The 24978-nt window shown below is 27.7% G+C and overlaps 1 protein-coding gene across 9 annotated transcripts in view; it reads right to left on the reverse strand.

Moving 5' to 3' along the window:
• Positions 1-2118: 2118 nt before the first annotated feature.
• The window catches only part of LOC107454704 (uncharacterized), a 32609-nt gene continuing 9749 nt past the window's right edge, over positions 2119-24978 (reverse strand). For 6 of the 9 annotated variants that reach the window (XM_087167984.1, XM_087167985.1, XM_087167986.1 and 3 more), the window contains 6 exons: positions 23567-23654; positions 9623-9789; positions 8806-8878; positions 8221-8349; positions 7853-7996; positions 2119-2825 (listed from right to left, as the gene is read on the reverse strand). In XM_087167984.1, coding sequence (XP_087024110.1) covers positions 2728-2825; positions 7853-7996; positions 8221-8349; positions 8806-8878; positions 9623-9789; positions 23567-23642 — 687 coding nt within the window. In that variant the 5' untranslated portion in view covers positions 23643-23654 and the 3' untranslated portion in view covers positions 2119-2727. The remainder of the gene's footprint in view (positions 2826-7852; positions 7997-8220; positions 8350-8805; positions 8879-9622; positions 9790-23566; positions 23655-24978) is intronic. The other 3 variants (XM_087167989.1, XM_043041434.3, XM_087167983.1) reach the window with 1 other exon arrangement.

Consider the following 24978-nt stretch of genomic DNA (forward strand, 5'->3'; position numbering starts at 1 on the left):
CCGTGTTTTAACCGGTAAAAACCGTCAAAAACTTAAGTCTTTTCTTTAATTTATGGCTCATAGCGGACAATATATTATTTTCACTTAATTGCCTTTATAAATGAATGTTGTAAATGATTGCTATTGATTTTGCAACTATATACATGTATTCTTATAGAAGGGTATACATTCATACTGAAATATTGTGACATACTTATTGGAAATAGTGATACTTAACCTTTATCATTATACAGTAAAACTTGTGCAAGTTGACCACTTGTGGTGCATTGTTTTAGTGGTCAACTTATAGAGGGCGCGGGTCATTGTTTACTTTTTCGTTTCCTTTATCATGTTGCTGTATATTTAATTTTTTTTTTTTTTTTTTTTTTTACTTGACTTAAAAATTTTATTCAGAAAATATGCAAATGAATATCTTAAATGTGTTTAAACCTGAATGAACTTCAATTTGATACATATAATTCTAATATTTAACTAATTTTTTCTAAAAAAATTATTTTGTTAGTTATGCATGTGAAGTGTTTAATAAGTATAATTTCTTAAAATATCAGAACACGAAAACATGCAATTTGAAAACTTCAACAAAATAAAATTATTTGAATACTTTGAAATTTATTTACTACGACCATAAATAAAAGCTACTTCAAAGACCATAAATAAAAAATCAAAGCATATTTCAGAGCATTCATTTATTCAAATGCTCACTATTGCAACTGGAAGAGCAACTTTTCAACTAACACACCTGTTTTCAATGAACGGATGAAAGAAATGGTCAAAAGCTGACCCCTTACAGTTTCCCCTGATGGTCAACTCACAAAAAGGTTTAGATTAGCTTTTTACACTATTTCACCAAACAAGTGAAATTTTAACATACATTGCAAAAATGACAGAAAATTTTCTGAATTTTTTTCTTCTGGTAAACTTATGAGGGTTTTAGAATAGAATTTCATAATACTCCTAGACAAAATTGACTTATTTCAGCGGTCAAATTACAAGATAGACAGGTGGTCAAGCTACAAAGGTTTTGCTCCTTTATGTTATATAGGGAAAATTCCGTTCTTGATAATTGAGGTCAACTTATGCAGGTGCCCAACTTACAAGGGTGGTCAACTTGGCAGGTTTCACTGTAGCTTGATTTGCAAAGGATTCAAAATTTTGCATTTCTTAATTGTTAGAAATAAACAAACAAACAAAAAAACTTGGAACTATTAATAAATTCAAGAACTAAAAAGAAGAATTTAAAGTTTGGCATTTCTGAAATATTAGAAATAAGCTAAACAAAACTTTCAAAACTTGTAACTACTAACAAACTCTAAGTCAGGAATGACTTGACATTCTTCAGATGCCAAACAAAATGATGCTTGGAAATGTTGAAAATTTTGTTTAGTATCCTAATATTTTACTTCAAATAATATGATTTGATATAGTAATCATGTTGGGAAAATGCAAAAATCTGTTCTTAAATATCTAATAACAACTTTTTTTCTAATTTTATTGCCCGAAAATGAATTAATTTTAAATCATAAACAGTTAAACTCAAATTAAAATACAGTTTTATCAAAACTAAGGGTTTTTGAAGGTTTTAGACGTTTTTGAGAGGGTTTTTTGACATGACGGTAAAAACCATGGTATAAATCGGTAAAAACCATCGTGAGTCAAAACTTGCCAACCCTGTACAAGCCATTAAAAAGAGTATTTTTTGAAAAATATCTTGCTTAAAAATTTTTTCCAATTTAAATAATTAACTCACTAATTATATAAAATTAAGATTTCAAACTACATAGGCACCACCTTTATGTCCCTTGGATGAGAAATAATTTTTGATATAACAAGGAAATAATTGCCATTATTTAAGAAGAAATAAAAAGTTAATTTATCATACTTTCTAATGGTGGGAGATTGAAAGTCCAGTCAAATTTACAACTAGTTGTAGCATTTGAGGCTAACAACTGCATTAAAGAATCAGAAAAAATGCGTGAGTTTTGAAATACTAACACTTACCAGAAACACTGTTTATGATAGTTCCACACATGAAATATATATATATTAATGTATTGTTGAAATCAGTTTACTTATATAAGAAAACATTTTTATTTGCCAAGATGCTTACTACTACTAGTATTAAAAGAATAGAACATTTTTATTCAAAAAAGTAAACTTTTAATTTCTTCTACTTACATGGTATAACATATGAAACAGTACATGAAATTAAACAGGGTACAAACACTATGTTAAATTTCTTCGAATAGAGTCTTAACACAGTACAACCAAAACAGAACACTAGTAGGCATTCAAAAGAGAATTAAGCTTTACACCTTTTCCACTTACTAATGGGTAAAATTTTTATTTTTTATAAGTTAAAAATTTCTGGTAAGTGAAAGAAGCTTATAACTGTATAAACACCATGTTAGATTTCTTCCATTTAAGTATATCATAATTCAAAGAACATTTGTAAAAGCCAATTTTGATACACAAAATTTCTGGTGGTTGCACTGGAAATAAGCTCTATTTCTTATAGAGGAAATATAGCAATGTAAGAACAGAATAATAAGAACTTTCAAATACTCTATTTTAAAATCCTTATTATTAATATAAAATATACAATAAATGGTACAAATAATTTGAAAAATGTTATGGTAATTTATACAAAATTTTGACTAAAATAAATATATTTAGTCAAAAAATAAGTGTCTATAAATGAAGTGAAAAAATTCTGTTAAAATTTCAATTCTAGTCTGTATGAAGACTTGGAAAGGGATTGAATGGAATAGGTATTTCAACAAACACGTTTTTTTTAGGCACAGGTGGTGATGGAGGAGCATGGAAATCTAGAAAGAGGAAAAAAATTGAGCGACTATGATACCGTTGAAAAATAGAAATACAAATGTTATATTTCTAGTGCAAATTTAATTCCTACAATTCTTAGTAATCAGATATTAATACTTTTTCTTATTAACAGACTTGCTCACAAAAGGTAACATTCTTTCCAGTTTAAATTTAATATTACAAGCCAGGGAAGTTAAGATTTTCTTTTAGGTCACCCGTGAAAACTTTTTACAGAATATTTAATGGCTTGTTCTGCAAATTGAACATTGATGACTTTTTAATGAAATTAAGTGATTAGCATTTCAGAGAAACTAATTCTTTTTCCAAAGAAAGCAGGGGGAAAAAGATTATTAGGATAAAAGTATGAAAATGTGGCAAATTTTCACACTTTAAACAAGCACAATTTTAACCAGAATTTAAAAATTCTTGAATATTTGACATATGAGGAATGTGCTAGACTTATAATGCTTTATTTTCTGGCGCCAGGATGTAAGTACAGCAGTATATTGCGCACAAACCTTTTGTATTACTTTTAAAGATGACAAAAAGTTACATGAAGATTTTACTTGAATTTTTAAAAAAGTAGTCCGAATTTTTATGAAAAAATGTATTTAGAGGCTTATTTGAAATAAGTTTACTATTACGCATATCAATTTAATAGTTAAAAAAGCTGATTATACTAAATTTAAAACTGTGGCCATTACCTAAGAAGCACTTGAAACTTCAAAACTCTTCAATAAAACAAAGCCTTTTTTTGAATCTTTCTCTTTGTTAAAACTTTAAAATAGTACACTAATTACAAATTACTTAAATTTTATTACAAAACCAATCATAAAAAATAAAATCAGATACAAGAAAGTAAATAAAAAAAAATACCAATTAAGTTTCAATTTCCTTGTTTCATTTAATTTTACAACTTTATTTTAGGGCAAAATTTGTAAAACATATTTAAAATTTTTACTAAAAAATCAAAAATCAGATCCAAGTAAAATTAGATAAAAATTTAAAGATAATAAAAGCAGTTAGTTAAATTATACCAATTTCTAATCAATAGTAGGCAAGTTCAAATAATTAGGAGATAAAATTATTTTTTTCAGAATTTAGGAAAAAAACATATTTCAGGGTTGCTACAGTAAAAAATGATCAAAAATAGTTGCTTTTAGTAGCCTCAAGCATGAAAATAGTCGCCTAAAACTATGAAAATAGTCGCCTGAACAGGAACACAAATTTATCAAAATTAGTAGCCAAATAACTAAAATTATAGCTTAATTGTCAAATACCACAATTAGGATTGGGTGATATCAGAAATTTTAAATCATGATGCATCGTCTCTTAGACGTCGCGATATAGCGATGTATCGCGATTTAGCATATGTTCAAAAATTACCTATGGAAAATCTTTAAATCAATTAAAAATAAATAAAAAGGAATAAATATCACAAAAGAAAATATTAATTCTAAACATATTCTACTATAACATCAATCTCATTGCTTAATTTTTTCAATCAAAATAGTAAAGAAGTCAAAGTAAAAGCAAACCCAAGCTTTATTTCATTTTTCTTAAATAAAAAATAACTTAAGATTTATTGGTTTAAAAATAACAATACTGTAACAATATATTTTACATACATGCATTAAAAATTAAAAGAAAAAAAAAGCGAAAGTAGAAAACAAATCAAAGAAATGTTCACTTTAGAAAAAAAATATATACTTTAAAAAAAAAAAAGAAAGCTGCTATCTGCTTCATAAAATAATTGCCTGCTTTTATTAACAAATAATTATATGCTTAAATTAATCAACAATCTTCTTTTATTTTATTTTTATAAAAAGACTACTTTTAACGAAAGCAGATGTGATTTCACATCAAGAAAACTTAATGATACCGCATTTCTAAAAAATCCTAATTTATTCAACAAAAAAAAAAATTTTTGTTAATCAATGGCAAATAGATGATTATAACTGGTGATTAAAAAACTTTTGCTCATAATAAATAATGTATTATCGGAAATAATAAAGCAATTCATCATAATAAATCAAGGATAACTGAGTAACTAAAGTGGATTTAAAATAAATCTCACGTGTCAACACTCTTAGCTAGAAGTTTCAAGTTCCTTAATTCGGACATTCATTGATATGCGTGTGTAATACATTTTCCCCACCCCATCGTAAATCAAAGAGAAAACGAAATCAGCATACCACTCCTTTAAGTTTGATTGACAGCAGCTTATCAGAAAAACAACCGACACACAGGAGAAAATAAACACATTTGTCCCTTCCCAAACCCCTCTGGATCTAATTCCACTTTCTTTTACTTTTCATAATCGTTATACTTCAAAATAGCGGGAAAACCAAGCAAAATTCTTCCCGGTTTTCTGGATTATTAAATACCGCTACTTTTAAAATATCCCTTAACTTAGTATGAATTTTTTTTTAATTTTAAATAGTGATTTTTTTTTTTTAATTAATAGACTAAATCTAAAAAACATCAGCCTTTTTCGTATTTATTGGAAGAAAAAAAAATATGTGCAGTACCGAAAGTAAAAATAAATTTTGCTTTATTTATCCTTATTTAAATAAAATCAATGAAATAAAAAAAGGAAATTTTATAAAAAATTAAAACAATAAATTTAAAAATTATTAAAAAAACGCCACTTTAAAAACGACAAAATATCACTTAATTTTTTATTTATTTAAGAAAATAATTAATCATTTTAATTATAAAAAAAACGCAAACTACGTTTCTTACCTATGCATGTTAACTAAAGCTCACTTACCTAAAATGTGTTATGAAGAGGACACTGGTATGGTAGAAAATCAAATCATCATATAGATATACAATTAAAAATAAAATACACTTCCACTTGAGCGAACAAATAATGAAGGAACACAGATTTTTTTTTTTTTTTCCTTCAATGAGGTGAAATAACAAGGGAGGGATTAGCGTGATGACGTCACTGAACACAGGCACGTGGTAAGCGGCATTACGTACGTGTTAGTGAGGGGACTGAAAAGAAATGTTCATTTTTGCAAAAAAACTTCTCCAAAAGTAAAAAAGTCTCCCAATAGTCGCTTATTCCTGAAAATAGTTGCTTTTTTAGCCTTTTCAGGCAAAAAAAAAGTCGCCATAGTCGCCTAAGGTCGAAAATAGTAACAAATAGTCGCATTTTAGTCGCCTGTGGCAACCCTGTTTCGTGTAATTTGCAAATTGTTTAATACATTTCATGACATTTTAAGACAAATTTTCAATAATTTCCTCTACTAAGCATCAAGTGTTTCAGAAAGCAAATGTATGAAAGGTGCATAAGTGGATGCTTCAAATTTAGGAGTACAAAATCAGATCCGCACATTGAAAAATATATTTAATTTTTAAAAATGAATATGATTGATCTAATATCCCTTACTTCTTCTATTTTTTTATATTTAAATGTCTGTTCACATTAATTATAAAAGAGTATGTATTCTTGGTTAAGGTTTTCTTTTTTAAAAACTAGCATACTTTAACTTAATGTTCTTCAAACAAAACATCAGCTCATTTAACATTTTCAATTTTAATTTAATTTTCCAATGCTTTAAGATTGTGAAGTGCAAATATGCAATAGTTCACAAGCAGGAATATATATAGCTATGTACAAATTTGAAGATTACAGTACTAAAATAAAAACATTTGATTACCTGCATGCAAGTAAATTCATCATTTTATTTTATTTAATGTTTTTGGATAGAGACATTTTGTTTTATAAAAAGAAATAAATAAAAAATTGGAATAAATAATAATAAAAATTCTTGAATTTACTAGTGCTTTTCTAGCCGATAATAACCTTAAAAAAATTATTTAAAATCTCTATTTGTTTTGCTTAAAATTATTTTAAGTTATGAAGATAACATCATTAAAATAAAAGTAGGCATATGTAGAGGCTGTTGGTTGCGACAGCTCAGATAGCATGAAAAGCTGAGGTAGAAGGATCGAGGATTGGATCGAAGACCGAAGGTAGGAGGAAGAACCGAAATAGTTCCTGCGCGGATGAATACCGGCGAAGGAGCATCAACCGGCGGACAAGGCAGGGAGTGAAAAGGCTGATGTCCAGTACTTAAGCAGATGACAGTTTGCCTTCGAGAGACTTGTTGTGCAGCGTCCCAGAACTTCGTACCAATATTCCATTTCCATCCGGTGACGCCCGCCCACCTGCAGTATGATACATTTACAACCGAAAGTTTAAGTTTTAATTGTTCTTTTAATAACAACTTTTAAATGTTTTTTTAATGAATAACCTATTAATTTGAGTTTGTGCAGTTTCATTGGTTCCCATATTGTTTCATTTGACGTCTTACACTCCCATCACCGAAACATATACAGCATATTTCAATTAGCTGTGTCCAACAAAAGTAAATTTTTTATTTTAATATTTTGAGCTATAGCCATTTTGTTTTATGTAATACAGGGTGCATAGCCAAATTATTCAACAAAAAATAAGCACCTTCTAGACACTTTTCAAGCACTCAATAAATATTTTTAAGCATTTTAAAAAAATATAATTAGGCAGGTTTGGAAAGCTTTTGACAATTGATGGTTTTATCTTGTTTTAACCGTCATGTCAAAAAAAAAAAAAAACTTTTTACAATTGTCATAAATCATGAAATTTTGAATCATGTAAAGCGAATGGCGTTATCATACGCTACGGATGAACAATACACCAAAATAGATTGGGTTTGAATGAATTGTGAAAATGTTGAATCGAACAATGTGAACTGTCTTTTTGCATAATTTGTAGCCAAAATTAACATGATAAAGAAAAATCTCATTTTGAAAAAATTAAACACTTTTTAAAAACGCCCAATGAAAAAAAGCACCTTTAAGGGCTTTTAAAAAATGAAAATTGAAAATAAGCACCTTTAAGCACTTTTTAAAAACATTACCCACACTGTAATATAAATAAATTGTGAAGATTATTTGCAACCACCTAATCAAAAATTACCTAAAGAATTTATATCAAATTAATTAAGAATCTTTTTTTATCTAAGCTAAAAATTACCAGAAAAATCTAAAGTGAAGTTTAGTATGGCTTCCTTTTTCGCAGTCTCATTAATAAGTTTTCCTACATAACTGGTTCCATCGAAGAAATCAAGTTCATCTCTAGGTAATCCTAAATCTTCTGGTATAATATCTTCACCCTCATCTAAATACAATGCAAATTATTAACAAACAGTCAAAAGAAATAAAATGAGCACAAACAAATAAGAAAAATTAAGTGCTTATCATCCATATTCCATTTTAATACACAATAACTTTTTTCTTCATCAATTACAAAGTTAAAATTAAATTAATTTATCATTTTTCACTTTTAAGAATCTTTTCACTAATTAAGAATCTTTTTACATCTAAGTTTAAAATTACCAGTACCATCAAAACGAAATTCCAGTATGTCATCCTCAGTCCTATCAAATCTTTCTAAACATCCGGTTCCATCGTAGATATCAAGTTCATCTTCAGTTAACCCTAAATCTTCTGGTATATCCTCTTCATACTCATCTAAATACAATGCAAGTTATCAATAAACAGTCAAAAGAAATACAATGAGCACAAACAAGTAAGGAAAACTAAGTGTTTGTCATTCATGTTCCATTTTAATACACAATAACTTTATTCTTTATCAATTACAAAGTTGAAATTAAATTAATTTATCATTTTTCACTTGAAAAAAAGATTTCAGCAAACTGTTACCAGCAAGTTCTAATTTGTTTATTATTAATATGTATATTATTTTAAAGAAATTAGTTGATTGAGAAAAGAGAGTCATTGGAAATAATAGATCTAAGATGAAATACATTTTTCAATTTAGGATGTTTGAACTAAAATTCAACAAGGCAAATGAGTGACACAGATACTTTCCTTATAAGATAAATGAAATAACTTCAGAAAAAATATTAAGGAGAAAACTATAAAGATACAATGGCTTTGAACAAATTAAAATTGTTTATAACATACCTTTTGGTCCCTTATAAATATACATATTTTCAATTTCAGGGCACACTTTTACATCTTCAGATTTCTTCGTCTCCTAAAAAAAAACAATATTGTAGTAAACATTCATAGCAAATACTTTGGCAGACACCTGGCGTAACTGAAAATAAAGAAAACAAATAATAATACTGAAATCGCATGAAAATCCTAATTTGTCTGCCCGTTTTGGAATATAAATGATTAAGCAAGATACTGAAAACTCTTAAAAAATACTGAATAAAGTAAAAATGCTAAATAAAATATGTTTGTTTAGGAAACAGATAAAGAAATATTTAAGGAATTAATTTATATAAACATGATGCGGTTGTTTTCTTCTCATAAATATATCAACCTACTCTTAATTTTCCAATTTCTTTGAATTTCTTTCTTTCTTCAGAAAAAATTTATTACAACAGTTCTTTGAGTACCATACAAGGAAAATAACAATATGCTTGTTTAGAGTATATTTTACAAAAATATATATTATTTTGGAGGATAAAAATGCATCTGAGAGTTAAGGACTGTTGAAAGAACTCGTACAATAAAATAATAAATTTTTAACATATTTGAATTAGTTTATGTGATTAGGTCTGTAATTGATTATAATATCAGGAATTGGAATGAATAAAATAAAAGTAAATATGAATGTACCCATTAAGTAGCTGAACAGTAGCCAGTCCTGAGTTGCAAAGGAAAAAATAGTTTCTGTTTAGTTAATAAGTTAGGCCTTTTTAAATTTAACACCTATCTAATATTAAATTAAACATAAATGAATATTAAAACAAATGGAAAAGCAACTAACCTCCAATACATTTTCTTGATTCTTTACTTCTATTTCTGGACAACTTTTCATAGCAGGAGAAGACTCTTTTTTACTTTTTTCTACAGAATCAGGATTTGACTTTGTTTCACAGTAAATATTTGTTGATATCTTCAGGCCAACATTTTTATGATTATGAGCAGAGTCTACTAAGGAAAAATTTTTACATTTTCAAAAGCCGATACATGGTGTATTATTAAAATTAGATTAATAAAATAAATGGTAATACATTATAGCTTGGAAAAGCTGGTCTGCTGTGGTGTTAAGGAATGGATTTTGCAAAAAACCAGATATTCGGTACTTTATTAAACCTAATATTGAAGTTACTTACCTAAAAGTATATACATATATCAGGGTTGGGTTTTTGACGTCAAAAAGTGGTTTTTGACATGAGAAGGGTATAATACTGGTTTCAACCGTCAAAAACCCGTCGAAAACGTCAAAAACTGAAGTTTGCCAAGAAAATATATAAACTTCAAAACTACCAACAGTTGCCATGCATTATATGGAAATTTAATTATACTATAGGTAATCAGCAGGTTTTAAAATATTTTTTTATTAAAATTAAGGTAAAATAACAGATTTAAAATCTCAGAAATTTATATTCAAATGCATGTGCAGAAAAATTTTGCACAAAAATTGTTTAAATATTTATATTTTGAAAAAAAAAATTTCTTTTTGATATTTAAGAAAATTAAAAGTTTATTACCATGCATTTTTGACATATAAGAAACATATAACTAATATTTATATTTATAAGGAGCTTACAAGTTATGTTGTATAAATACAAACTTGATACAAGTGTATAAAAATTTTTTTAATGTTAGACTGAATATCTTTATTATCCAGTATGTTAATTTGAATTTAAAAGTAGTTATATTTACGAATAATGATAAATATAATTCATATTGTTTATTATATTTATTTATAATTATTACACTTATCATTTTAAAAAAATTTTTATCTCTTAATTTTTTTTTTTCTCCACTTGTATTAAGAATACAAATAATGTATATCTTGAAAGTAAGAAGTAATTATTCAACAGCTGAATATTTAGATATTCAACAAAACTATATAGTATTCAGCAAAATGAAATTCACAAGTATTTGGATAAACTAAATTTTCAGCATAGTAAATTAATAGGCTGAATATACTGTAAATCGACACTAACTGCTCTGTGTATTTAACAGAAAGTTAACACTTAAATTTGTATTGTCTTATGTGAACTATGAATTAAAAAAATTGAAGATTTAAAATTCAGAATTACTGATTTTTCTGAAAAACTAACAACCAATCACAAAAGTCAAACTAAACAGAAGAACATTACAGTCACTGATCCATGAAATATTTAAACAAATTATTATGGAAATTTTTTAATTATCCTAATTAAATACATAATTTTAAAAATTAGAACATACATCACACTACATAATCAAAATGAAAATGATGGAAGTAGAAATTTAATTCAAAATTCAATAGTCTAGTTCATTTGCTCCTCGCAGCATACGATAGCACATAACTAGTTTTGAACATTTTTCCGCCACCAAACAAAGTATGTTGAAAGCAGTTCACCAATCCCCCTCTCCCCAGTTTACTTTAGAAGAGCTAAAAATAGACAAAAATTCCCTGATTGTGAATGTTGCATGTGCCCAACCTGTTTAAAAGATTTTTCTTTAAAAGATGTCTAACGTACAAAACTGCTAATGTTTATCTTTAAAAATGTCTAATTTTTAGTATAATCTATATTATACACTAAATTTGGTTTTAAATAAATTTCTTAATAATATCACTGCAGATTTTCAATAACACATGAAAATGAAAACATAATATTACAAAAGATGTGAGCTTTCAAAAGTACAAGATTTTGGTTACTATTCAAAATATAAGTGTTTCTTTAAAATTCAAAATTTATTTTTTCTAGAACATATTTAGAAACACTATCTTTATAAAAAATATATAAATTTTATGTATTAATTAAATTTCACATATGAATATAGGTTTTTGACATTTTCGACATTTTTGCCAGTGAGGTTTTTGACGTGACGGTTTAAACCATGGTTTAAACCGTCAAAAACTATCACATGTCAAAAACCTGCCAACCCTGACATATATGTAGGTAATGTTAGAAATAAATAAGAGTTGAAATTATTAAGTATTAAATCTCATTATCCAAAATAAGCAACCTCTAAAAACATAAAGTGCGCAATCATTTACTATCTTTTTCAAAGAAATGATATAACATTAAATCTAATAAATATGCATTAACAAATATGTTAGACATTTGCTTTCAACATTGAATTTTTTCCTTCTATAGCTGAACTTTCAAGATGTAAAGTAATTAATATTTTCAAAGACTCCAAGTCCTATTCTTTATAAAAAGGTGTTTTAAATTTATAAGTGCATTTTATTAAATATCCCTCATCCATAACAATATAATATACTTAATATACTCTTAAAGCATTACAGGCGAATCTGGCAGGATGCTAATGCTTATAAAATAAAGTTTTGGAGAATTTATTAGATTAAAGAACTTTATATTTGAAAATTTTATTTGCATATTAAATCATCACCAGTTTTGAATGGAGAAAATGAATTTAACATGTGTGTAAATTAAGACAGGTAGAAGTCTGTCTAAACAAAAAAACATGAAACTGTGAAATTAAAGTATTAAAATCTTGAAAGGAAAAATAAAAAATATTCTTGCCAACATTAATTCAGGGGTAGCAGCAAAGTTTTTTAAAATTTTAGGAACTTTTTCAAAAAATTTTAGGGGTAATATATGATTTTGCTAGGATAAAAGCAGATCACACGGTAGTTTATTACATAACAGAATACTATTCTTAATCATCTATACATATCATAAATAATTGCAAGCCATAAAATAAAGCTCTGAAATTTATTAAGTCAAGAATGAAATCTCTAAAGTGTAAAAATGAAGTTTCAACTTAACATATCACCGATCAAAAATTAAGTGCATAATTCAGGAACAGACAAAAGTGAGAATGAATCAAGAGAAAAAATAAATTAATGCCAACTTGGAAAAATTAAACATACTTTATTAAATCCAAAACAATTTGTAAATTAAAATGCAACGCCAAATAAAAAATTAAGGAATATTTGACTAAAACTTTACTAACTTAAAATTATTATAAGCGATATATATATTAAAAAAATTCATATATATATATTAAGAAAATTAGTTAATCATTTATGAAGTAAAAATATACCATAAAAAAAAAATTAACGCCAATTTGGAAAAATTAAACATACTTTATTAAATCCAAAACAATTTGTAAATTAAAATGCAACGCCAAATAAAAAATTAAGGAATATTTGACTAAAACTTTACTAACTTAAAATTATTATAAGCGATATATATATTAAAAAAATTCATATATATATATTAAGAAAATGATTTAATCATTTATGAAGTAAAAATATACCATATAAAAACTGTATCAACTTAAATATTAACAAAAATAATACTGTCTTAAATTGTATATACCTTAAACAATTTAAATTCTCATATCTCTGATACTTATATGTACTATTAAACTACACAGAAAAGTTTCCAAAATTTAATGTCAGATAAAATCATGACAAAAATATTGCTAACTAAAGTTGCATATACTGTAAATAATTCACTTTCTCATCCTCTGCGATGTTTATATAAACAATAATAGTATTAAAAAAATAGTTCAAAAAATCAGAACAAATAATCTGCATACCTTTAATTAAAATTATTACCATAAATTAAAATTCTATTTTGATTCTATAGTAATTAAAGAAAAAGAGCCTTCTCTAAAATAGAATACTTTTTTATTTGATTTTTATTTAATTCGTACCTTCTTAAACAAAACTTTATTATTACCATTTACCTTACCTTATTAAGAAAAACTATTGTGTGATATTATTAGATTTCAAATCAGCAATTTATATTAGAGGTTAGAGAAAAACAAATAAGAATGATCATTAAATTTTCAGTCTCTTAGACAAAAGTTGGTCTCTTCCAGTTTCAAAAACAGTCAACTCCGCTTCTAATTTTGTTAGCTGATCAGTTCCTTCCAGGGTTTGAAAAAACCCCGGGGATGTTTGAAAAAACCCAATCCGCCTGGGTTTTATTGAAATAACCCGGGTAAAATTGGGTTTTAGTTTGAAAAAACCCAGGGAAAATTGGGTTTTTTTCATTTTTCCCATAATTGTTAAAAATTTACTGTGAAGATATTTTAATTTATTAAATAGTGTTGTACTATAAGCTTAAAAATATAAATAAATTCAAAAAGTTTATATAAAATATATATAATAAAATTAAAATAAGTTTAAATAATGCAATATCACTAATCAGTAAAATCATATATATCATATATATAAAATCATATATATCATTATAATCAATAAAAACTAAAATTTCATCTGACTTTTACCTACAATAAAATTTAACTGGAATAAATATTTAATGGTCCTCCATGTTTCTATAATACGATTAATAGAAAGTGAAATTAAAATTATGTATAATTATAAAGAGTATCAGTTACTTGTCCCATTTTTCAAATATTTAACCTTAGAAAAAAAAAGACTGCAATTTTTAGATAATTTTAACTTTATAATTTCAAAAAACAAATTAATCTTAAAATTATAAAAAAGCATTTAGAAAAAATTTTAAGCTTATTTTTTAAAACCAGAAAATAAAACTTAACTAAATAAAACTAAATTTGTTATAAGTTTTTTAATGTATCACTAAATAGAAAAAAATTATTTCCATTTGTTTTCAATTTTTTTAAACATGATTAAAAAAAAAAAAAATTATGTTCAAATGAAATTTTAAAAATGATATTTGAAAAATCTTAAAAGTAATATTTTAAATTTTAACTGCTTTTTAATGGTGATAAACTTTCTCCCAATAGTTAAAAATTGTCAGCAGATGTTAGGAGTTAACCAAAAAACGATCCTTTTTTTTATTTATTATTATTATCATACTGCAGATTCAAAGTGTCTACATTTCTCTCTTAGATGGTGATACACTTTTAATAGTTTTGTAGCTTTATCTATTCCTAATCTATTTCGTTGTTTACTCCATACCAAACCGAAAGTTGAAGTCTTTCGATAGATACAGGGATGCTGGTGCTGAGTGTAAAGAAAAATGAATTGGCAGAAATTTTGTGGAAGCTTGGAATTTTTTTCTTATTTTTTGGTCACAATTTTTCGCCATTTTTTTGTTGAAAACTGTTGAATAACAGTGTCAAGCATCATTGATTTCAGGAAGTATTCAGGATCGGAAATTTTGAATGCAGGGTTCCCACTCTATGATGAGATTGAAATTCAAGGACTTTCCAGGACTTTTCAAGGACCTCAACAAAATTTTCAAGGACCTTAATCTAAGACCAATTTCAAAAATTATTCTCTTCTATTTCACTAGAAGCAACAATGCTTGTTGTGGCAATAATTAATTTCAAATATAATACCTAAATGCTTTGCCTATATAGAGAGAAGAGAGTATATGTATTATGGACTAAAATTTATATTTTTCAGGGATGAGATTAGCCAAAAGGCAAAAAAGCTGAATTTCCACGATCATAAATTTTACGCAAGCACAACCCTTTGATAATAAATTCCAGACAGTTTAAGGTAATAAATAATGTGTTGACATACAATTTTGTACTAATCTATTATTATATAAATGATTACATTGCTACTTAACATTTAGTGAAAATAAAAATTACCAATTGAAAAAATAAAGCTGGAAATTATAATTTTCCTCAGTTCACATAAGAGACAATTATTACTTGAAAAACTACCTGGTTTAGCAAATTAAAACTACTGAGAATATACATTAATATTTCATTTCTTTTAATAAATACTGTTATGTGATTTATAGCAAATATATCAGTAATATTAATTTTTTAAATTATATTGGGAAAAAAAACTTTAACAATGGACCGAATCATTATGTTAATATTATAGTCTAATCTAACTAGAGCCCTTTGAAACATATCAATAACAGTGAAGTAGAAATATATAGTAACTCCTTTACATACAAAAATTGCTTTTTTAGTTTGAAAAATTACATGACAATCAGTAACTATTTAGATAATTGTTTTTTATTTGATAAGAATTTTGCCTTTTATAGCATAAATAACAGCAATTATAAATAAAATTTTGATGATGAGTTAATTAACTCTTTTTCCAAAAAAAAAAAAAATTTAATTAAATCCCTTTTTAAGTGATTGCTTTTGTTTGCTATATCTTTTATGTTTGCTATATTTAGTCGTTAGTCCATCTTCAAACATCTTGTGACAAATCCTATTTTTTCTTCTTTGCAAGCACAGAATGTAAGTTTTGAATATATTCCCTTCCAGTTTCTCTGATGTTGTAACACTTACATATACTAATAATCGTCGTTAGAAAAACAGTCACCTTTATAGTATCTAATTTAAAAAAATAATTTACTTCTTACAAGAATCGCGATAGTTGATTTTAAAATAGCGTGAATATGAATAACAATTATGGATTTTGAAATCACATGAATATGAAACTAGATATACGATTTTGAAAATGAGGAAATACAAACTGGGAAATAGAATTTTTAAAACGCGTAAATACAAATCACGATTCATACTTTTTAGATTGCGTAAATACGAATCATGATGCGTAATTTTTAGATTGCATAAATAAGAGTTATGATGCATAATTTTCAGAATGCGTGAATGCGAATCCCAATGCCTTATTTTAAAATCACGTATAAATACGAAAATCAATGTTTGATATTATAAACCGCATGAGCAAATCAAGACATTAATTTTAAACTTGCGTGAATACGAATCGCTATATAGGTTTTTGAAAAGGCGTAAATACGAATCACAATATCGGATTTTTAAATCTCGTAAATAAGAATCGCAACATACAATATTCAAATCGCGTGAATAAGAATCGTAACACGCAAATATGAAAAGCTATGATTGATATTAAAATCGTGTGAATAAGAATGGAGATATTAGCAGATTCCAGGCTTGGAACCTCTAAAAGGCTTGTCAGAAGCAGCGTCGCTTGTACTACAAAAATCGGATCTATCGGGAGGGCGGGTAAAAAATTCGGAAAATCTTATCAACTGCTGTAGTAAAAGGGGAGAAAATAGCTATAATAAGTAAAAATGAGAAAGGATTGCTAGCTATGTAGTTTGAATTTTCTGTTTCTCTTTGAAAATCGGTGAATTTTCTGAAAAAGCGGAATACTTATAACAAAAGTGAAATTTTTAGAAAAATCTGAATTTTTGATTTAAAAAAAAAAAAAAAAACTGAAATTCAAGAGATAAAAGTGAAAAAAGCGGAAAAATCTCATCCCTGATTTTTTTAAAAACAACCCTACTGGTTTTACATATTAATTCACAAAATCATTTTCAGCACAATCTATAACTAATGGTAATGAGGTGTTAATGGTGAAATCCTTTAATCCTGTGTATTTCCATGTGAAGGCTGCATGAAAGACAGAGCTAAATCTTAGGTATTCCATATTCCATGACTATTCCATAACCCCCTCCTCTCCTCTATTAAACATCGTTTCTGAAATTATTCATCCATAATTTACACAACCTTCTCTAAATGTTATGCAGCAACAATTCTTTCTGAAAATAAAAATTAGAAGGAGCATATCCCATTTTCACCATGTTTAAAAGCATTATTCGTTATGTGTAATCCACAACTACCAATGAATATGAGCTGGTGGGAATATTTCTCTTTTAATTCACACTGAAGCTTCTAATAGAATTTCCAATTGACATAGGGTCCATCCATGGATAATTGAAGTATTTTAGAGAGCTTTTAACCACCATCCATGCATTTGTAAAGAGAGGACAAAATATTTTCCGCAGTTCCATGACCCATAAATTGGAAGGTAAGATACTTAGTGCAAACTTTATTATCAATTCCTTACCATAATGTCCATCTGCTTAGATTGTAGTGACTGACTTAACGTCTCATCAAAGAGTACAGTGTAGCAATCAACATTCTTCAGCTCATTTATAAGAATCCCTTTGAAGTATAGTGCCAATCCAAAGGAGCCCAAATAGGCTCACTTTGTGGCACTACAAAAAAATTGTCTCGCTATACAGCTATCAGCAAACATTTTGGAGAACAATTTACTAATCCCTTCACAGGAGTTACATGAATAATTACTAGTGATGCACTTCAGACTCCAGAGAATTTCAGCATCAAGCACATTCGACCAGATAAGAAGACAATGTTACCTCGGCCACTAAAGTTTCTGTTTCACATGGGGCACACGATGTTGAAGGAGTATTTACACCAGATGAATTAGATGTTGATGTCTTTGGAAAAAGAGAACTCAGGGCATGAGACTGCTTTTTTGTTCTACCTTTCTTTGATGTGTGATTTCAGAGCAGATTCTTCCATTTTCGCGATATCGATCTCCTTCATGCATAATCGGCACTTGGCTCTGAACTTCTTTTCGGGCATCGATAAGCTTGATTATCCATCCGTTGGGGATTAAAATAGCACTTCCCAGGCATAACTAGTCTAAACTACATAACACAAATACGAAGTCGTGCCTTTGCGAATACGCTTTACAATAAAGTTTTGAATTGACGCAAACGTAAGGACAAGTGCGGATGGTAAAACGGCAAATTTATTGAAAACTACAAGGTACATATTGTTACGAAATTCGAGAGTATTCCAGTTTCGTTAAGAAAAAAGAAGATCTAAGCATATGTGACAGAAGATGAAGTGGAGTCTCGCCCCGAACGCATTGATTGTCTGCTGTGCTCCGCGTGCTTGGCAGACACCAAGACGCTAGGCCCGGTTAGAAACGGTGGCGTTAAAAACCACGTGAGAGAGTTCGGGAACAAAACAGAAAGAACGAGAAAGATCCGCGGGTGTTTTATAAAAAGGGCCGCCGGCAGTATTGGACAAATTCAAGGACCTATCAAGTTTTTCAAGGACCTAAGATGTTTTTCAAGCACTTTCAAGGACCTAAATTTAGCAAAAAAAATTCAAGGACTTTCAAGGACTCTCAAGGACCGTGGGAACCCTGTGAATGCCATAACATCTGGCAGATATTTTGGATGATGCTTAGAAAAACAGTTTTCTGCTAATTGCTCTTGTTCATCATTTAAAAATTGTCCCTTTGTTTCGGGATCCAGGATGCATATGCTAATAAATGAGGTGGCTGAACAACCTGATGGAATCTTTTTACAAAATGTTTATAGGGTTCTAATTCATCACACGATAGTAAGATAATTAATATTTCAACAGCTTCTGAAATTGAAATATTTTCAGATTCTACATATGTTTCCTTTTTTCAGCTTAGTGGCCAAATTTCTAAAAAAAAATATATACCTTTACACTGTATTTAGATTACCCTCTTCATGCAAACTAGCTGCCTACTTCATTAACCAAGAGATCACGGCTCTTTTCACGTATTCGTCATCCTTCTAGTGATTGCCCCCAAAAATGATGTTTGAAATACTGGAAAAGATGAAAATCACACAGTGCAAGATATCGGCTGTAGGGAGGAATGGTTCAAAACTTCCCAATCAAAAGAGTCTAATAAAGCTTGGATTTGAGCTGGTTCAAATTTCCCTGATTTTTCCAGTAAAAATCTTAAAATTTCCAGGTCAGTGCATTTTTCCCCCTTCATAAAGTGTATATGGGTACAAGAAAAGTGCCAATACAGTAGAGTCTCGAAAATCCGAGGTAATTGGGGCTGACACTACCTCGGATTACTGAAAACTCGGATTTTCCGAAAAAGTAGAAAATTTTTAACAACTACAAATGAAATTAAATAAAAATGAACATATTACCTTAAAATCCTTTATTCTTTAGTATAATGATGTAAAAGATTCTTTACAATTTAAAAAAATTGTCAATTTTTTGTTGCGTCAGTATATTACTTCTCTTTGTTGATGCGATAGTCAGCCAACGCTTCAAAAGCAAAACATCTGCAGGGGTGGCTTCAGTTTGCTGTTCTACATATTTTAAGGCTAGTTGTAAGGCTGCAGAACCTTCACTATGAGATTTTTTTTTTTCTGATAACGGAGAGTCGTTTTCTTCTGTTTCATATTCTTCCTCATCTTCCATCATTTCTATAATACTTGAGTCTGTTATTTCCAGCTTGTCGTCACTATTTAGCCATTCATTTAGATCAACTGCATTAGAGTTTTCGCAGCCTGATAATTCCTTCACCAAATCTTTCAAAACAATTGTTCCACTATCATCATTAATTTTCTCAATAGGCGTAACCAATTCAGGTAGAAACTTAGTCCACGATTTAATTACAGTGGTAGGTTGAACTTCTTCCCAAGAATCTGCTATCCAGTAGACAACATCTCTCAGACTTACATTCCTCAAAACATCCGCAACACTTTCATCATCAGACTGAACTAAATGTTGTAACAAACGGTGTCGATATTTTTTCTTTAAATTTTCCAATACGCCCTGATCCATTGGCTGAATCAAACTTGTAAAATTGGCGGGAAAAAATATAGCACGGATTTCACCTCAACGTAGCTCATCATTGTCCGGATGAGATGGAGCGTTATTTAAAAACAAAATTGCTTTGCAAGGCAATTTTTTTTTCTCAATGCCTTCCGTGTTTTTGGAACAAAATGTTCTAGAAACCATTGTTTGAAAATTTCTCGATTCATCCATGCACTTTTCTGATTTTTGCACTTTTCTGATCAAATTTGGCACCTCGAATTAAGCGGAACCTCGGACTTCTGATACTCGAACTTTCGAGACTCTACTGTATTATAAAGTTTTTAATTCAAAATGTTATTTTTCTAATATATCATTTTGAGTAGATGTGGAGGAAATATGTTTAGCTTATAGAATATATTGCTTTTAATGAATAAAAAATGTTTCAAAGAGTTAAGTAGTTTATGCACAAAATGTACCAAATAGCAAATAGAGTGACCCAAAAAAACCTTGGATAAGTATGATTTAATATATTTTCATTAAGCAAAAGAAAATAATTCCAAGCAATTATACATTAATAAATTATTATATTTATTTACATTTCAAAATGAAGCCATTTTATACTGCATTTTATCAAAACAATGATCTTTATAAATTTCATTGATATAATTTTCTTTAAACCAATATCTAAAGTCAAATGTTCAAATAATGTTGTTTGTTTTGAATTAGCACTATTATTTTAAGAGCTATTCAGTATTTGCAATTGCAAAATTGTCAAATTCTGTAGAAAAAAGTAGATAAAATTCTTTAAATTTTATTCTTATTTGAAACTAGAATATTTAGAGAATTCCAATCTAACTCAATAATTATATAAATATATAATTAATGTATTAATTTATAAATATATAATTATAATATTTGGTGTCACACATAAAATAGCAAAAAATTATCGTTAGATTTTTTATTTTTATTATTTTATTTTATTTTTTTGCTAATTCAAAATAGGATATGTTTCTAAACATTTGTGCAAGATAACCTGTTTTGTTACAGTTTACTTTGTTATTTTTTCCCTTTTCTATTATTAGTGTGAATTTTTTCTTAAGAAAAAAATACTTTGCTAGATTCTTTTACCACGGTTAAAAATTCAAAGGAAGTAACCCTTCATTTAACAGTCTACATCTTTTTGAAAATTAATATTTATAAGTCATTATTTACAAATCTTCAATTTTTTTACTTTGGAAATGATACCTTGTTTACTTAATATTAAGTTTAAAATTTTGGTCATTTGGTTGCCCAACTTGATACCTGTACTTGTACAGTAGAAATAAAAAAAAAAAAAAAAAAAAAAAAACGAATTTCATTTGTTTTCTAATAAACACATATAAATATTTGTTTTATGTATATATTCTAAGCTCGTATATCATTTAACATGTTTCCCATAGATGAATTGTCTTTGCCAGCTTTTAGAGTAAAAGGAGAAATAGTTTTGGAAATATCATTTGTGGAATGTAAGCAATATTTACGAACTTTCAACATTGTGATTAATACAAAATTCAAATTTTGAATTATTAATCAAATATTTACCAACGAAGCGTAAAATTAAATGTTAACATCTAATTGGTGATCTGTAAAAGAACCTTTTTTTAAAATTAAATTTGTTATTAAAGATTAAAATAAAATCCAGAAAATTAGCATCAATGCAACAATTGTAATGATTTTGCAGAGAAAAAAAAATTCATTGCTAACAAAAAATAATACAAAAGCTTTCAGAAAAAATTTACAAGAAAAAATCTATTATTAAATTATAACCAATTATTCTTTGGAGAATTTTATAAAGATAAAAATACTAAAACACTTTGTTAAAAGAAAAATTGCCCCCAAAGCATCCGAAGAAACTTGTAAGATAAAGGAATTCAGCCCACAGACTAGAAGAAAATTTAAACAAAAAAAAATTTTATAAACAGAATATCCCTGATAATTCCAGGTGTTCAAGGTGCATAGCCACCCTGAGAGAATCATTGTCAGTAGCCAAATTCCTTGTCAGCATGGCTAGGAATTTTGTTACTTCATAAATCGTAACTTAACAAATCTGTCAGTGAATATATGCAGCAGACAGATTTTTTGCAGATTAAAAATACACCACTGACCGTTTCTCCTGCGTGGCAGGCTATTTGTTAAATTAGAACATTTTAAAGACATAGAACTGACAGTACATTTTCCCTAGACAGCTGAAACTGAGCACAGTGGTTCCCAAGGAATGGCGAGACACGACACAAGCTCCCGTTGTGATGCACGCTTTACCTATTAGTGTACACAACAAAAACGGATCTTATTTGAAAAACAACCCTCGTAAATACTAAAAGAAAAATAATAATTAAAAATTACTCCTTATCACATGCAAAACCTGGGCATGTTACAGGAAATATAATTTTCAAGCTCTGCTGTAAACTATTATTATATCATATCTAAAGGAACATATTTTTATAACAATTCATACATCATTTGAATAATGTTTTCAAAATATACTTTAAAAATAAAAGAACATTATAAGATTAATGCATTTTAGTATTAAGAAAATCCACGTCATGTATGTTATACTATACATCTAAAATTTGATATAATATAGACAGGAAAATTGTCTTTGCTATTCAGTAAATAACAAATTAATATAAATATGACAAAAATAAAAAAAAATTGCTTTATATACAAGTACTATCAAGCGCAAGGCATGTATGCACCTATGCTGTGTAGACAAAGACACAGTAACATCAGATAATACATAATTCAGCAAGTACCAGGATTTATTACCAAATAAAAGATCTTTATCAGTTTTTAAAAAATACAAATTAAGGATTTAAACTCACTTTTACTTTGAGAAATATTTCAGAAAAATAAATATATATTAATGTAAGGTACGATTCCTTACGCAAGATTTGAAGCAACTGCATATGCTCATGTTTTTTTAGATACTAGAAATCTTTGCATTTCCTTGGTTCGCTTTTAGAAAGTTACAGGCACACTGACATAGCATGTTGCATGAATATAGACATGCTAGACAATAAAAACGAAATACAAAATGAAGAGATTTGGTTATTACAAAATGTTAAAACGAATCATGCGATTTTATAAGAATTTATAATTTGATAAAAAAATTTATTTTATTAGTTTCAGTTTAACATTTTGGCTGTTTAATCGTACTGGGTCCATAAGAAACTAAATATTTAGCCAGAAAAAGTTTAACTTCTATATTATTCACATCAAATGGAAATATTTTTTAAATTTTATTTTGTGGTCTAAGTTAAGATGCAATTTTATTACATTATTCTTAATTTACGTGTTTTTGTAAAATTTCTTATTTTCATTCGTGTAAGTTTGATATTTTTTCTCAGACACAAGAGCATTTTACCAAAATTCTTGCTTGCACATATCTAATTACTTCAAATCTTACGTATAACCTAAAGTGAAAAATCTCCTACATGAAATTTACTGACTCTTTACATACTTAGTTTTCTCTCTTTGGCCACAGAAGTCAAATCATTCTCTTTGGAATCTCTGAATATCTGATGAGCAGACAGCATTTTAAATAAAATCTGTTAAAAAAATATTTAATCAGTATAATAAGATTTTTTTCTAATATTGTTAATAAAAAATATATTGTGCATGAATGGAGTTATGAAATATATTTGGAAGTGATTGGATTGTTAGGCACTAATCATACTTTCCCTTGCATTGTAAATAAAATCTAAGGAACTGTTACTATATTAAAAAAAAAATTAAATACAGTTGAACCTCATTAAGACAAAATATGAGGGTAACGAAAAAACTGAATCTTATACTGATACATTAAAACTGAAAAGTATACTGATACATCAAAAGTAAAAAGCAAACTGATACATTACTGATAAAAAAGCATTTATGGTGATTGTAAATACAAATCACTAAAGCATATAACAGGGGTGGCCAAGCTTCCTGATAGTCGAGCAATTTTTCAAAATTCGAAATTTTTTGTGAGTCACAATTAAATACATATTTAAAAAGTACGTAAAAAAGATATTAAATTTTTTTTTTACAGAAATTATATTTATTGCAAACGTGTAAATAAAAGTACGAAATATGTGTATTGAATTTAAATGTTAAAAATTAAACACATTTATTTTACTTCTCTTGATAATTCTTTAAAATTTGGCAAATAATTAGTGACAGCACTTGGTGAGATGCTGGTTAGTTAATACAGATCAGTATTTGGATTTCATGAATTTTAAAGTGGAATAAAATGATTCACTTAAGTACGTTGTTCCGAATCTTGAAATAATTCGACAAGCAGCCTTTTTTAATTCACAATACTTTGATTCTGGTACAAATTTCCAAAATTCAGTAATCGACGTCCATTTATCTTTTAATTGTAGAACTTGATCTTCTTGCATCTCTATTAATTCTAATTCTCCAGATCCTTTTTGGCTCATAATTGTATTGGAAATGGAAAACTCACCTTGAATTAAGTTAATTTCAAATGGATTCCGAAAAAAAATGAAGAGACGATTTAAATATTTTAAGTCTTGAAATCCATTTTGGAATTCCATCAAGCTTACTTTTCTTAGAAAAAAGGAATAAATTATTGGTAGATCTTGTTAATCGGCCTGAAGTCTGTCGATTACGCCACTGTTTGTGTTTGTTCCCGCAGTTTTCAATTAGTCATTTCATTCCTAACTTGGACAAAAATGAAATTTGTTACAATGTTGCGCTTAGTTTTTCATATTTGTAGTCAGTAATTTAAAAGACATTTTGAAACACATACGGAGCGACAACAATTTTTTAAAATATAACATTAAAATGAAAAGAGAACTCGGGTACATTTATCGCAAGCCACAAATAATCCTTAAAGGAGCCGCAGTTTGGCCACCCCTGGCATATAAC

This window comes from Parasteatoda tepidariorum, chromosome 7 (genome assembly GCF_982258835.1).
Source record: "Parasteatoda tepidariorum strain Cologne lab strain chromosome 7, Ptep-v5.0, whole genome shotgun sequence".
Classification (NCBI taxonomy): domain Eukaryota; kingdom Metazoa; phylum Arthropoda; class Arachnida; order Araneae; family Theridiidae; genus Parasteatoda; species Parasteatoda tepidariorum.